Source organism: Microcebus murinus, chromosome 18, assembly GCF_040939455.1.
Source record: "Microcebus murinus isolate Inina chromosome 18, M.murinus_Inina_mat1.0, whole genome shotgun sequence".
NCBI classification, from domain to species: Eukaryota; Metazoa; Chordata; class Mammalia; order Primates; family Cheirogaleidae; genus Microcebus; species Microcebus murinus.
The window spans coordinates 4,241,695-4,258,354 of record NC_134121.1 but is presented as its reverse complement, the minus strand read 5'-3'; the positions used below and the strand labels follow the sequence as shown (position 1 = coordinate 4,258,354).

At 35.6% G+C, this 16,660-nt stretch overlaps 1 protein-coding gene and 1 non-coding gene across 10 annotated transcripts in view; one reads left to right on the top strand and one right to left on the bottom strand.

Annotated features, from left to right (window-relative positions):
• Nucleotides 1-16,660, bottom strand: part of ULK2 (unc-51 like autophagy activating kinase 2) — a 111,911-nt gene that overhangs the window by 79,692 nt on the left and 15,559 nt on the right. For all 9 annotated transcript variants that reach the window (XR_012912999.1, XR_012913001.1, XR_012913000.1 and 6 more), the window contains exons 4-9: nt 10,140-10,172; nt 9,811-9,847; nt 4,960-5,133; nt 4,154-4,227; nt 2,281-2,382; nt 1,082-1,140 (exon numbers count right to left, since the gene is read on the bottom strand). Coding sequence is in view for 6 of the 9 variants with exons in the window: in XM_075994034.1 (XP_075850149.1) it covers nt 1,082-1,140; nt 2,281-2,382; nt 4,154-4,227; nt 4,960-5,133; nt 9,811-9,847; nt 10,140-10,172 (479 nt within the window). In the remaining 3 variants the exon portion in view is untranslated. The remainder of the gene's footprint in view (nt 1-1,081; nt 1,141-2,280; nt 2,383-4,153; nt 4,228-4,959; nt 5,134-9,810; nt 9,848-10,139; nt 10,173-16,660) is intronic.
• LOC142862227 (U4 spliceosomal RNA) lies at nt 15,263-15,407 on the top strand. The gene has a single exon (XR_012913310.1). It is a non-coding gene; the product is annotated as a U4 spliceosomal RNA (small nuclear RNA).

Sequence of the window (16,660 nt, the reverse complement as noted above, 5' to 3'; positions counted from 1 at the left end):
GAGAAATAATACAACCTCTTAAATCCTATATGAAAATGACAAAATAATAGAAAAATGAGTTAAGTAATAGGAATATACAACTCAAAGAATGAAAAGTACAAAAAGATATTAGATAAAAAAGGAGCCAACCTCACTAATAAAGAGAATAATACAAATTAAATTAATAGCTAACTGGTCCTCCTCCATTTGTGAGGCATGAAATCTGATAACATTCCATGTTGTTAAAAATGAGGAAAAAAGACCATTCTCTTATCCTGCCATTTGAACTGGGATAGCCTACTTGGAGAGCACAACATTCAGTCCAACAATTTCATTTCTAGGAATCCATCCTAAAGAAATGCAAATATGCATAAAGGTATATATATAGACACACAAACACACTCTTCACTAAATTGTGTTTATAGTAACCAAAAAATGAAAACAACAGCGATCTGATTAAATAAAATACGGTACATCTCACTATGGGATTCTATGTAGCCATTTAAAACAATGATGTAGCTCTCTACATACTATCGTTGAACACCATCTGTGATATACTACAGAGTAAAAAACAAGAGTAAGTTGCAGAACAATTCACAAAGTATGATGTAATTTGTCTTGAACTATGTGTTTGTATAATATACACATAAACAGGCACTCTTAAAAAGCACAATCAGCAAATAAAAACAAACAAAAAAGCAAGCATTCAAACATGTATAAAGAACTCCCACAAAAAATATCTGGAAAGATACAAAGCAATCTCTTGTTATCCCTACAGAACAGAGCAAAGCCTAGGTGGAAATTTATTTTCTACTTTATGCACCTTTATTCTTCTTGCATTGTCCCCTAAAAGGAACATATATAACTTCTGGAAATTTTTCTTTTAAATTTACTTTACATTTTAAAAAAGAAAGAAAATGGTACAACACTATCCAGGTACCTATGATGTGCCAGAAATTTTCTAATTTCCTGTTATAATAAATGCTCTCACATTTCTGTCAAATGAAACAGGAATCAATAATGGAAATACATAAAATACGGAGTTCAAATAAATAACACTGTGTTCACAAACAGTGGAACCCAGTGTAATCTAAACACATACCTAGGCATTAAGCTCCTGTTTTTTTCATAAAACATCCTTAAGTCTTGAGGACTATTGGCCTATTGAGAAAAAAAAAAAAAGGTTTAATTTCCTAAACAATGAAGCAAACTTCCAAATTATGTGATTGACAGTCATATTCTTGCTATATAGAACATAGATTCTGAACTTGAAAACCAAGGATTGCTGAGGGAGCCATAATTGAGCATTAGGAACTCAAAAAACCTATGAAACTGTGTGAAAATTCTGTGCATCTGAGTATGATGTACCTTTTCTGAGGTCAGACCCTCAGAGGAGCCTGAAACTCAGAAAAGGTTAAGGACTACTATTCTGGAGGTTACATGGCCTACCCAATAGGTACATTATTACTGTATAATATCCAGGTGTATTTACCTCAGGGCCTTAAAGGAATTCAAAGATGAGAAAGAACTTAACTTAGTATACCGCTGTTATTCAGTCTTTCCATAGCAACAGGAAGAACCCTTACAGCAAGAGCTGCTAAATTAGTGAAGCCTCCTCTACACACAAACTAGATTTGGAGATTAAGCATTTAACCTGGATGTGTCACCGATTTTTTTAATACCATCTTGGGCAAATAATTTCACTTTATTCCAGTTTTTGGATTCAAAGATCTTCTCTGTAACATAAGAAATTGTAACATAGCAAAATGAACTCAAGATAAATCATCATGATTATATTCTAGAGGGCCACTTTTTCACAGGATGTTAGAGGAGACGATGAGAGGAGGAAAGACCCAAAAGAATTTGCAAAAGCTAAATAATTACCTCTCCCTCGTCCAGCAGTGTCAGGAATAAAGAAATGGAGACACAGTTTCCAATGATCTCACTAGACAAGCCCCAGCCCTCAAGTGGATTCCAGGAACCCAAAACCAGGCTAAACAGGAAGCGCTGATATGACCATTCACACCCATTTCCAGTCTATCAGCTCTGACCCTAGCTAGTTTTCACTAGCCTGGAAAATAGGCTTGACACCCAGTCCAACTACAAAGGGCAGGCAATAAAAGGGGAAAACCAAAAGATGTTCTGGTTCACTATAGCAATTTTTGCCTGTAATAAAATCAAAGTAAGTCACAAAGGAGCCAAAAACATTGCTTTCAAAGTACTCCTCATTTCATAAGTCAAAGGCAACTGTAAAATGAGAAGATCCCATGACTGAGGACTTAAGTAAAAAAGTCAGGTTACCTGAAAAGGTGGTTTTCCAACTAGGCATTGATATATCACTGTTCCTATGCTCCACAAGTCTGCCTTGGCATCATAATGTTGTGACATAATAACCTCAGGAGCCTGGGTAAAGACAAATTCAAGAGATAGCATTATGCTATTTACATAATCAATATGTATATATTAATTAACTGGTAATGGTCACATTCCTAACAAACTACCAAAATAAAGCTTAACACATTGTGATTGATATTTCTCTACTCAACCAATACTACAATGAACTTAGAACTACATATATGTAGTATATGGAGATTTACTGGTAAATCTCAGTAACAATGTATGAAAAGAAGCAGGTTGTAGAAACATTTATTATTATGGATAAAAAAGAGTAAAAGTATTGAAACAATAATAAAGAAAAATACACATCAATTATAGGACAGATGGCTCCTCAGGGGTGTGAGGGTAGGAGAGTGGGTAATGGAATCAGGGAGAGGAACAAAAGGGATGAGGTCGCCTCCAAAATATTTTCTTTCTTTCTAAAAAAAGATCAAGGGACACATAGCAAAATGTTGCCTTTGTTAAATATGGATGGTAGGTACACAGGTGTTTGCTACATTATTCCCTACATTTTTCTGTAATTTGAAAATTTTTATAATAGAAAAACTATGATGCAAACCACAATAATAAAAATTATGCTAAAAGTAAAAGCATTTCTCTGATGCTCTGTTAGAGGTATTTTCTCACCTTTCATCAAATGTTACTTTTTAAATATACCATCAATCAGGTCAAACACTAAATGGAAATGTCCAACATACTTAAAGAAAGTTAAATTTTATTTTCCAGGCACATCTTTCTTTTTCTTTCCTTTCTTTTAAAGAGACAGGCTCTTGCTATGTTGCCCAGACTGGTCTCAAACTCCTGGGCTCGAGTGATCTGCCCACCTCAGCCTCCCAAGCAGCTGGAACTAATAGGCATGTGCCACACCACTGTGCCCAGCTCAGGAGTAACATTTGTATTTATTGTACCCAGTAAATTTCTTATTGAGTCCATTTCCTTTAATAATAAGCCAAAGCACTCTATTCTCAAGGCGAAACCAATTTTATAGTCAAGAAGTACAAAGTAATTTTAAAAATTACATTAAATTGTAAACTTTATATAAGCAGTAAAATTATAATATAACCAAGAAAGCAGATTTAATATAAAAAATTTTTGAGCTTTGATAACTAGTTTTCTTGATCTCAAAGGTGATTTTAGGTTAGAGAAATTTCTAATTGAACATAAACCCATTTTAAACTTAGAACTGAAACTGGTACATTTATTTCACATAATTCTGAAGCTCTAGAATTAACATATTTCCAGGCTTAATGCTTCACATTAGTTTAGAAGTTTCATAGCCTACCCCTATCATACATGATAATCTCTATATGAAAGGATAAAGAGGAAAGCTAAGATTTTTCAGTTTTCAGTGTGAGGCTGATGGGAAAAACGTCTACAATACAAGGACCTTGTCCAGAGAGACAATATGCAAAAGATGAGCATATCTTATAGCTGAGTAAGTGCACCCAATGGTGTTTTTTTTTACTATTCTTAAAAGTGCACATCAAGCATAGCATGACTATACTTCAAGAATTTTTATACTTCAATTTAATCTAATAGAGGATTTGTGCCATGATAACTAATCTTTTAAAAAAATAAAAACAAATGGCAAAAATGACTTACTTTCACAGTCCACTATGCTAAAGCAAAAGATGTTTGTATTATAGCATTATTGGAATATAATTAACATTTCAAACTATATATAAAATCACACCTTACTTGGAAATAAGGATATACTTAAATTCCACTGCTTATGGTGTCATGCTTTGAACACACAAAGATGCAAACATTCACTCACCATATACATTGGAGATCCACACAGTGTTGCAGCCATCATGTTACTATGTAGGTAACGAGCAAAACCAAAATCCGCTATTTCACAAAATAAAAATTAGAAAGACAAATGATACCTTTGTTCACACTTAACACAGATCAAGACTCTTCAAGATGCAAGGAAGTACAAAAGAACTAAGAAAAATAAACAGCTTATTGAATAAGACTGTCCACCAAAGGAAAGAGTAGCTACTACAATTTCAACAGCTAAAAAACAATACTAATCAACTGCATGAGTCATACCAGTTTTGTAACTAAGGCATACCAAACTTTGCAAGTGAAAGTGCTAATTATAATAAATGCTTCATTAATATAGCTCTCATTAAATACAAATATCAGATATAGAATTTTCAATGTTTTTCCTAACCTGTTTCAGATAATCTTGAGATAGCACTAAAAAAAAAAAAATGCCAAAGGCTGAACTAGATGATCTCTTAGATCCCCATGTCAAACCCTCATGAGCTGTAAAGAATCAGTGTTATTAATTTCCTGCCAGTCACCATACTACATCAACTTCTCCCTTGAGAAAAGCAGGATTTGCTGCTGGGATTCATATTTAGAGCTCCTAATATGAGCCCTTTGGCCCTGAGATTTAGCATATGCTGCCAATACCATAAAGGATTCACATGACTAAATAGACCTCATTTATCTCAATAAACATTTCAAATTGCATCAATAAAATCCATCTTCCATACAAAGCTAAATTACAATTATCTAAAAACACTGAGTCTCAAAAATGTTCTTTTCATGAAACAATGCATGGCAGTTTACCTATTTTGATGCGAATGCCACTGACACTTGACTTTCTGCGATTGGCATAAGACAACAAGATGTTCTGTGGTTTGAGATCCCTGTGGATTATTCCTTTGCTGTGCAGGATTCGCATGGCAGCTGCAATCTGATGCAGAAACACTCTGATAGTATCTTCACTGAGAGTTCCTTTAGCTGACACAAAAGGAGTCACATAAATACTTAAGTACACAAAATTAAATACCATCTGCATATTCCATCAACAGAATTGAGTTATGAAGGAGAGCATGAAGGGAATAAGGAACTAGAATTCATATTCACTTTTTTACTTTAATAATTAAAGTCTATGAAGAGATAATAGATTTCTCAAAAACTGTACTCAATCTGTTGTAAATAGAACTTTCTTGCATTTTCCTCTTGTTTTCACTTTTCCCTCATGTTTTTACGGCTGAAGGTATCCACATGACTCTGAACACAATAGGTGCTCAACAAATGTGAATATCCTTTACAAGCCAAAAAAAACTCCCCTTCGTATTAGTCAAGTATCTGAAATAAATGCCCGTGTTTAATTTCAACTGCAACAAGCACAAATTAAAAACAGGAGAAAAAATAAAAATAAAAAAATAAAAACAGGAGAAACCCTTGACCAGAGAGACCTGGACACTACTGCCCCTTGTACATGTTAGCAATCTCTGTTCCTGCATCTTCTCTTTCCTTTTATCTCCTCCACTGTCCAACACCCCTGTACCACCATATCACCTTTCATTACTAAAGATACATTTTAAGAATAAATGTTTTAAACTGTGTCCAGTACTATATAAAGGTAGCATGAAAATTATTCGGCAATAGTCATTATTCAGTAAACACTACAGTATTTCTGTGTATGCCAAAAAGCATATACTGATTAAAGCCTAATTTGGAGTCAGGCTGCCATTTCCAAATCCCAGCTCCTCCACTTACTGTGTGACCCTGGAGGACAATCCCTCTGTGCCTATTTCCTCATCTATAAAAGGTTGATAATGACACTAACTACATGAAGTTGATGTGACAACAAAATATTTAATAAGACTTTAGAAAAAGGTCTAACATATCACAAACATCCAAATGTAGTAAATACGCAAATATGAACTTTTTATTACAGTGGATCTAAAAATCACAATTCTTTGAATCTACTCTAAGGATTTAATATCCATGAACCTATTTAAATCCTTTGTGAACACACTTCTGTCCATACAATTTAGAACATGTTCTACATAACCTTTCCATTTGTAATTAAGAAAGATAAAAATAACATTTACACCTGGAATAAGTGAAATATTATGGTTTTAAAATTATTTTAATGACATGTTAAGTGACATTTATATGTTCTTAACCTCTTCAAATAAAATAAATCTTCATGGTTTAAAAATTTCAAATACTTTTTTCTGTGAGGTCTATTCTTAACCTATCTTCCTTAATTCTTTGGGATTCTTTTCCTGATACTCATTGTAAAAAAAAAAAAAATTCAGGATGCACTAAAAACATATCAAAAGAGAAATCTTCTGTAATCTCATCCTTTGGAGATGAACACTGGTAAAAATTAGGAGTGCATTCTTTTAGATCTAATTTCTTACAGATGCCTATATACACATATTATTGCACATTAGTGAGTGGGCCAAATCAACTACTAGAGCTTAATTTTTGTAATGTTTTACTTAAATTACATTGCAACAACTGAAATTGATAGGCCAGGAGCAGTGGCTCACGTCTATAATTCTGGTACTTTGGGAGGCTGAGGCAGAAGGATTGCTTGAGGCCAGGAGTTGGAGACCAGCCTGAGCAACAGAGACCCCATCTCTAGAAAAAATAGAAAAGTTAGCCAGGTGTGGTGATGTGCACCTGTAGTCCCAGCTACTCAGGAGGCTGAGGAAGGAGGATCACTTGAGCCCAGGAGTTTGAGGTTGCAGTGCGCTATGATAGCACCACTGCACTCTACCCCAGGCAATAGAGTGAGACCCTGTCTCAAAAAAAAATTGATAGTATATTTTATTTCATTTCATCCATTTTCATTTTAAAGCTTAGAATAATTTTGCCACTTAAAAATGACTGCAGTTGCTAATAACTTGTATCTTTGCCCCATGACACACTATTGAGTACACCTGAAGTATGATTCCCAGTCCAAATTCCAACACTATTCCCATGGGGGGGGGGGGAGCACTGACCTAGTGTAGGCTGTTTCTGAGCATGAACTGCAATAAAAATTTATATAGTTCCATGAATGCAGGATGTGTATATCTTAACACAATCCCAGAAACTGAAATTCCTATGTTAAAAACCTTGCATTTTAAAGGGCCAGGCACAGTGGTTCACACCTGTAATCCTAGCACTTCTGAGAGGCCAAAGTAGGAGACTCACTGGAGGCCAGGAGTTCAAGACCAGCCTGAGCAACACAGCAAGACACCCGTCTCTACAAAAAATTAGCCAAGCATCATGGCAAGTGCCTATAGTCCCAGATACTCAGGAGGCTGAGGAAGGAGGATCACTTGAGCCCAGGAATTAAAGGTTGCAGTGAGTTATGATGACACCACTGCACTCTAGCCTGAACATGTCTCCAAATAAACAAACAAAACTTTATATTTTAAATGGCACTGTCGATACCAAAACTCTTTTGAATTAATTCTTGAGCAAGTTAACACTGAAAGAATAAGCTTAGCCATAGCCGTCACACTTAGTATATTCTGCTATAATTAATGTTAAAGTACAACTTTTTAATTTAGAATTTGTTTTATTTTAAACTTGCAAATCACAGAATTTGTTTTCTATCTTTTGGAAATGTAAAAGGCATTTTGTTTCACAGAGCAAATAAAAACATAAAATGACCATGCTGTGATACTACAGTATTTAACCTTCTAGACATCCCAGACTTTCTAGAACAGTACTCCCCAACAAGAATATAATATGGCCATACATATTCAACTTTCAATCTCTTAGTGGCCACATTTTAAAAAGTGAAAAGAAATAAATGTAATTTTTAATATATATTTAAATCAATACATCCAAAATATTACCATTTCAACTTACAATATTAAAAAAATCCGAGATTTATTCATTCTGATGAAGTACTCAAAATCCAGTGTGCATTTTACAATTGCAGCACATGTTAATTTGGACTTAGCCACATTTTAAGAGCCCAATCTGGTCAGTGGTTACTATGGAACAGCATAGCTCTAGACAATTCCCTAAGGACCAGAATTTCTTTCATATGTCTTTAGAAGTGTTTTCAAACTACAAGGGATTCCCTTAAGGACTGTGACAGAGAAGGACCAGGGAGAAGATAAAAAACCAAAATCATACAGCGATTAAGTCATGTGAATATTGGAACTATTAATAGAACCATGCTTTCCTGGCTACCCCCCATTCAAGCTCTTAGGCTCTTCACTATTGGGTCTCCCGTTCTAACAATATTGCTCTGGAATATCAAATACAGAGATCAACAAAATAGCTATCAAAATTAACTTAAATCTACTACACCAGGAATAGTGCTTATATAGGTGAATAATACTTCTGTTAATGAAAGAAACTGATATTGTAATGAGAGCTCTAAGCTGGGAAGTGCCACTCAATCCAACTCCAGTAGAAGGGCACTTTTACCAGGAATACTAAGGACATCAAGGAGCTCAAGACTCAGAGACGGATGACAGAGCAGAGTGCTTTCTAGCTGACTCCTTTCCACCAGCAGTGAATGCAAGTGCCTGTCTCACTGCATTCTATCTACTAATAAATGACATTTTGTAACTTTTTTTCACAAAACTGAAAAATTTTTTAAACTACCAAATTCAGAACACTGTTTGTCTCTAGGGAAAGGACAGGAATGGGACTACAGAAAGGTTTACAGGGAGCTTCAATTGTATTTTTAATTTCTTTTTAAATTAGGGGCTGGGGTGTATACCCGTGTTCTTTATATTTTTCTCCACACAGCTTTTCAATGTCAGCAATATTCTATATTTTAAAGATTTTTAAGTCTGATTTTTAATTGCACTCTCCCTTATTACTAAGTGAAATTAAACTTAAAAATTTGTGGTTTTTTTTGTTTTAGGAGCTGTCACAAATTATACACATTTTTAATACATTCTTTCTCCTTTGTAAACAGTCTATACTCTTTGTATGTCTATCCATTGAGATCGTAAGTATTTTTACCATTATCTATTTAATAGGTTGAATGTACTAACCTTTTACTATCTTTTTGCATATTTCCCTTGCATCTTTTAAGAAGTGAAGAAGGAAGTGCTAGCCTTATCTAGCATCATTAAAATAAAAACTTTGGAGGGACACAATTTGATCTGAATGTTTCATGTCCTACATTTTGGGTACAGAATTTCAAGCACCATCTAGTATTAAAATCTTACTTCTATGCCACAAAATAATTTCTATGTTACCTTTAATCCCTTATAATAATGTTGTTGTTTTTTTTTAATTATAAGAAATGTTCACTTAAATACATTCTTGGATACATTCTTCCACTATGATTTTTTTTTATTTTGAAAGAAATGAAAGGGACTAAAGGTTCACTGATGGCAACCCAGTTGAGCCTTTTGAAGGAGAGAAATTCTATTTGGTTTCTTCTCTCCTGGGGAAAGGATCCACCTCTCAAACACTGTCAGAGAGAGAAAGACGCAAAAAGGTTAAGTACTTACATACAAGTTTAGGAACAAAACCACAACAAACAATTGGTCAACAAAGTGACTACAAGTTAAACAAATAACACAAATATTTATTGAATGTTTCTTATACAAGTGCAAGAAACAGGGGTAGCATATTTCATAAGTAGCTCTCAGGATTAAACAGACTACAGTATTATCTTTATTGAACATTTGAACATTGACACAAAATTACCTTGCAAATAATCTGCCAGGTCTCCACCATTGCAATACTGATATATAAAAGAAAAATAACTAAAATGAGGACAGTGATTCAAGATTAATTCAATCCATTCTCAGTTAATTTTAATTAAAAAATCATTTGTACATACTGTAATGTAATCTAGTCTAAAAATCATGATTATGGAATCAAAATTTTTAAAATTTTATATTCTAGTAGAATCTAAATCACTGAATCAAATTTACTAATTCAAAATTTCAAATAATAATCTACTGTCGATTTTAAAGTACATATTAATCAACAGGAATTTGAAATAAATTAAACAGAACTTGTATACTACCTACCTCCATCACCAAAAAGACAGAGTTGGGTAATTCCTGAAAAGTAAACAAATAGCATTTATAGAAAAAAATTAAACATAAAATTTAAAAATGATAGTTAATAAAAATATTATATTCATTACTAAACCAGTAAAATGATATCATAAGATCCATTAGAAAATGAAATTAAAATTCCCAACATGATTTAAGTATCTGCTCTTCACAAAGCCAAATCAAGTTTTGATAACACTAATGTAGTCATCAAGATATACAATTCTGTTTACAGAAAGAACTACCTAAAACAATATCTAGGATAAAAAACATGATAAATTTACCATTTGTGAAAAAAGGAAGGATTTTTTGGTCCTTAGGAAAACATTTCCATTTTGAAAACTTTGACTTGACAGAACCCTCCCTAGCAACATTAAATGTACAATCTGACTTCTGGACACATGATCCAGGATGCTTAGTTTTTTGTTTTTCTAGTTTTTATGTTTATTTGGGCAATCACATTAATAGGGATTGTTGGCAAAGGGAAATGTTTTATCACATGTTACTAAGACATGTTCTAAGATTTTAAAGAAATGATTTGAAGAATTTTACAAAGTCTTTCAAATTCACATAGTTTCCCAGTGTGCTGCTTGGTTAAAAGTAATTCAAAGATTAATTAGCTGGCTTCTTAATGACAATTTTTAGAATATTAACTAAATTTCAAATTAGGCTTCCCTATGGCTTAACTGGAGCCAGTGCTCAAATGTGATTTACAATATAGCTCTTCCATGTAGTACTTGGCTTCATCAAGATCCTAAATTCAAAGACAGTTGTTCTATGGGAAAACACAAGGAGAGGACAGGTAGAAAGAAGGCAGGTCTAGAGCAGTACTACTCAGAGTGTGGCTCAAGAACCAGTGCCAACCAGCAAACCAGGTGGTACTGGCCCATAATGAGACAATTACAGAAATTAAAAGAATTTAAAAATGTTTAAAGCAAACTGACAAGATAATTTTATGTCAGCTGAACCTAATAATAAAAACTTTATATCCACATATGAGCCTTTTTTATTTCACTTTTATAATAACTCATTTTTAATGGATTTTATAAAAGTGTCACCTCACACAGATTTCAAGAACTGGTGCTTCCTGACAGCCTGTCTAGGGTCATTCTATGCAACGAGAATCAATACGAGTGGCTGCCGCAAAGTTCTTTCACCACATTCACAAGGGGCTGGATGCCAGAAGTTAAGACCTGAATATTAAATTACATCTGCAAGAAACTTGGAGATTTGCTTCACTTATTTCTCAAGAGGACTAGATAAAAAATTGAAATACATCATGCCCAATTCTTTGACCTGAGGTATACAGAAATTCAGAAGGATGGTGCCATTTACTCTATGAGGAACAGGAGGCACCGCAGGATCCCACCTGTGAGTGCCAAACTACAAGCCTAAACAGATGCCTGGGTTCCCTAACAGCAGCACTCCCATAATAAATCAGGAAGGAGGTGGAAAACAGCCAGCTCCCAGCAAGCTAGAAGATCAAGTCTGCAAAAAATAAATACTTCCTCACATCAGAAATAAAAACAAAAAATGTATTTTTGAGAATTAAATCAACTGTATTGTGAGCCAGATAGTTTTCATCACAAAACCTAATCAAATCCAGTCCAAAATATCTTATAACCCCTAAAAATACTGAGAAATGATTACACACTGGCAATTTTGAATATTTTCTTCTTTTCAAGTATAAAGTACAAAAATATGTCAAATCAGTGCTGCTTAATCATATAATAACACTAATTTTCTATGAAGAGAAAAGAGAGCTAGAAATTCTTAAGAGGCCCAACAGCTATAAATAATTTGTTCACTTAATATGAAGAGGTCAAATTCCCATCTTAATATTGACAATTTTGGAGTTATATATAACCAATTAGTTTTCTCCACTCATTCATTTACTCATTCAATAAATAACAAATGAAATACAAATACTTTAACACCCTCGATTTCTCATGCAAACTTACCTCTGTGTACCTTCAAAGCAGTGAAAATCTCCACAGATTCAATCATTCTTTTTTTTTTTTTTTTTGAGACAGAGTCTCACTTTGTTGTCCAGGCTAGAGTCCGTGCCATGGCATCAGCCTAACTAACAGCAACCTCAATCTCTTGGGCTCAAGAGATCCTACTGCCTCAGCCTCCCAAAGTAGTTGGGACTATAGGCATGTGCCACCAGGCCCGGCTAATTTTTTTTTTTAGTTGGTCAATTAATTTCTTTCTATTTTTTTAATAGAGATGGGGTCTTGCTCTTGCTCAGGCTGGTCTGAAACTCCTGACCTCGAGCGATCCGCCTGCCTCGGCCTCTCAGAGTGCTAGGATCATTCTTTATCTTGACAGTCCCTCCTCCTTTCAGAACCCCTTTCCAAAACAGTGCCCATTTTTTAAAATAAAGCCCTTAAATCATCCAGAGCTTACAAAAGCCAGGATAGAATCAGCAAAACAAAAACAGTTTTCTTTTTTTTAAACAGAATTAATCATATATAGACATACTGAAACTCACATGGTACTGGGGCACTGGAGAAGAACTCAGAAAAGACATACTGTTAGATCAGAAAGGCTGAGAAGTGAGGCCCATATAACCTGTGAGCCAGACCACCAAGGGTTTGCCATAGCTACCCACATGTGTATCCACCTTTCCTAATACCAAGAAATCCTCACCCTTCACTCCTCTGCAGCACTTCCATCAACAAAATTACAGACGTAGGGATTTCATTCTATCATTCCCTTACATATATGTAGATACACACACACACACACACACAGTATGTATTTATATATATTTTGTCCATGGTTCCCAGCTCATAATTCCCATATCCCTTATTATAATGTTGGGGCACTTTAGGCCTAAAGACTTCAGACTTCAGAAAACAGAAAATATCTCTGGGATATTCTCCTGCTCTCCTTTTACCTGCCTGATGCAGGACTCTAATCTTCCCCCACCTTTCTGATTATAGGGGTTTTTTTTCTGTCAATGGGGTTTACTGATTATAGGTCTTAAAAGACCTTCATTCCAGAGAGGGTCTTGCTCCATACCCTGGAGGAAGAAATGCTACACAGAGAGGCCAAGAAGACTCTGAACAAACAGGCCTTGCTGGGTCCCCCCACTCTGTCTACTACCATTAGATCATACCCTTTTTGTCCAGTCACATTTCTACAGCTGTCTATGCTTTAATCATGCCTATTCAACAATGTCACCCTAAAAGGCAAGGACAGGATATGGAGAGCTTCTGGACAGCTGGACATGTGGAGGTTCCTAGAGGGTGAGAGTACGGTGCACATTCCACGCATGCGCACTGTGAGCCCGGGACAAGTTAGCTGCTAAGCAGGACAGGCAGCAGCGGCAAAAACACCCAGTGGACCAAATAAATGTCTTCAGCAGGCCGCATGTGGCCCGCGGGCCGTAGTTTGAGGATGCCTGATATACAGCAACTGGAACTGTCAAACATCTGCTGGTGGGAGTATAAAAGCAATTCACTGGCAGTATCTACTAAAGCTGGCCCTACACTTACCCTGTGATTCACAAATTCCTCTCCTAGAGACTGTCCCTTACAAGATCTATTTCAACTAAAGGAATGGTGAGGGGAGAACTGAAGGATAAAACATGGCAACAAGCCATTTTTCACTGCTTCACCCTAGCCTCTTAAGGAGGCACTGGAGTAGGGAGAATGTAAGATAATGTAAAAGAATTTTTTAAAATTGCATTTGTTTTTTAAAAAATCTGAGTGCATGTATACATGCATAAATGCATCAAAAAATAACTCTTGGACACACAACACTGGTTTCTTCTGAAAAAAGGAAATAAAAAAGAATACGGAGAGGGCATCTGTTTTTTACTTTATATACTGCTAGACCACTTGAATTGTTTTTATACTGAGGGCCTATTGCTTTCATAATTTTAAAAACAATAAAGTAAATTAAAAAATAAAAGTCAAATAGCATGGGTAGGTGGTTCTCTCTAGCAGAATTCAGATGCCTGGAAGTAGAAGTAGAAAAAAAAACAGCCTGATATAAAGCAATAGAAAAGAAGTAAATAGAAATATTCAGCCAACCAGTGTTTCATGCCTGTAATCCAGCTATTTGGGAGGCTGAGGTGGGAGGATAGCTTGAGGCCAGCAGTTCGAGACTAGCCTGGGCAACATGGCAAGACCTCATCTCTAAAAAAATAAAAAAAGATTCAAAGAAAAATTCCTGGTTTCTAAGACCCAAATCGTCACATCTCTCTACTTACTACATTTCTTAATCCATTCTCTACCCCTCAAGCAACTTCTATGGGTTATCACACAGGAAAAGAGGAAAGAAACACCACGGTTACAATCCTCAGGCTTTTCTCCTTTGGGGTTACCTCACACTAGACAGTCTCATGGCATCCTATAAGTAGGGCTGGGATTATCAGCACTTTAGTGAGAGGGTGGTGGTAATGTGGAAAAAGTGGCTTGCTCAAGATCCTAAATTGAGCTTGCTACAAAAACAGTACTTTACCCCCAAGTTTCCTTATTCACATCCAGGGCTCTTCCTCTTAGATCATTTCTTAGTCCATTTAGGCTGTAACAAACCACCACAGATTGGATAGTTTGGTAATTTATTTCTCACAGTCTGGAGGCTAGGCAGTACATCAAGACTTGGGCAATTCTGCGTCTGGTGAGGGCCCACTTCTAGCTCATAGTTCTCTGGCTACGTGTGGAAGGGGCAAGGGATCCCTTTGGGATCTCTTCAAGGGTACTAATCCCATTCATGAGGGCTCCACCTTCATGACCTAATCACCTCCCAAAGTCCCCACCTCCTAATACCAGCACCTTGGGGGATAGGATTTCAACTCAAGAATTCGGGAAGGACATAAACATGGTCTGAATCCACAGCAGACCATGATCTAAAAAAACCTAGGGATGCAAAATACAGTATATGAAAGCCAGCTAGCTTACTGACCTGACACAAACCAACACAGATTTGTGGAATAACCTCTACCTTAATCTGTATCTCAGTAATACTAACCATGCCAAAGGTTGCCAAAATATTCAGAATACATAATACTGATCTCAAATTTATAAACTGATTACTCAGTACTCATCTTATCTGAACCTGATTTGCTATAATTCTTCAATTTCAGCTCTGTGCAGTGGCAGCATCATAGCCAATGAGGTTTATCTGAGGTACAATTATTGCTAATTAAAAACTTTTCCCAATATCCCACCTGCCATGACAACTTGCTATATAGTCGGCATTGGCATTTTTTAAAAATTTTTTGGGACAGAGTCTCACTCTGTTGCCCAGGCTAGAGTGCTGTGGCATCAGCCTAGCTCACAGCAACCTCCAACTCCTGGGCTCAAGCAATCCTTCTTCTGCCTCAGCCTCCTGAGTAGCTGGGACTACAGGTATGCACCACTATGCCCGGCTAATTTTTTCTGTATATTTTTAGTTAGCCAATTAATTTCTTTCTATTTTTAGTAGAGACGGGGTCTCACACTTGCTCAGGCTGGTTTCGAACTCCTGACCTTGAGCAATCTGCCTAACTCGGCCTCCCAGAGTAGTAGGATTACAGGCATGAGCCACCACGCCCAGCTGGCATTGGCAATTTTTGACAGTCCCTATGGGGACTGAATTAAAAGAAAAAAATAATAAATAATTTGCCTTATATCTTAACTCTTTTTAACAGTCCTATAGAAGATATTATCCTCTCCTGCAGTTATCCTCAAAAACAGGTAAAGTCTGGGATAATGGGCTAGGCTTTCTGGAAAATAAAAGTTGAGTCCCTACATCATCCCTTTGCACATAAATACCAGAGATCAAAAATATAAATACAAAAAAGTAAAACCATAAATACTAGAAGAAAACATGGGGGACTATTTTTATAATCCCATGGTAGAAAAATCCTTCTATGATATGAAACTTAGGGAATCATTAAAGAATAGGTGGATAAATTCTACTATGTTAGAACTTCTATACATCAAAAAGAAGCTAAAATAAGACCAAAAAAAAAAAAACACTCAGACAAAATGGGAAAAATATCTCAATACATATGACAAAGAGCTGTCAACTCTGATTCCCTCTTCTTTACCTCCTACAGCCAAATGCCCAAGTCCTTAAACATCTTACCAATCTGTCCAGGTCTCTTTGTCTCCAATGATGCCATCATTCTCTCTCATCCACATGCACATAACTTTTTAAATAACTGTATAATATTTCATAGTGTGATTCTATCACTGTTTATTCAACCATTCCCTAAGGAACATTCACTTGTTTCCAGTGTTGGCCATTTTATGCAATGCTGCATAAATGCTGCATTAATGGTTCTTGGACATATATCCTAATTCTCGTGCTTTTATGGCTATGGGATAGATGTCCAGACATCAAGGTTGCTTAGTAACAGCAATACCTATTTTTAATGGAAATGTATATCCTCTTAATTAAAATATTTTTAAACTGACTACTATATTGTAAGACACTATTCTAAGCACTGAGCTACATACCAGCATAGCAGTGAGCAAACATTTAAATGCCCTGTT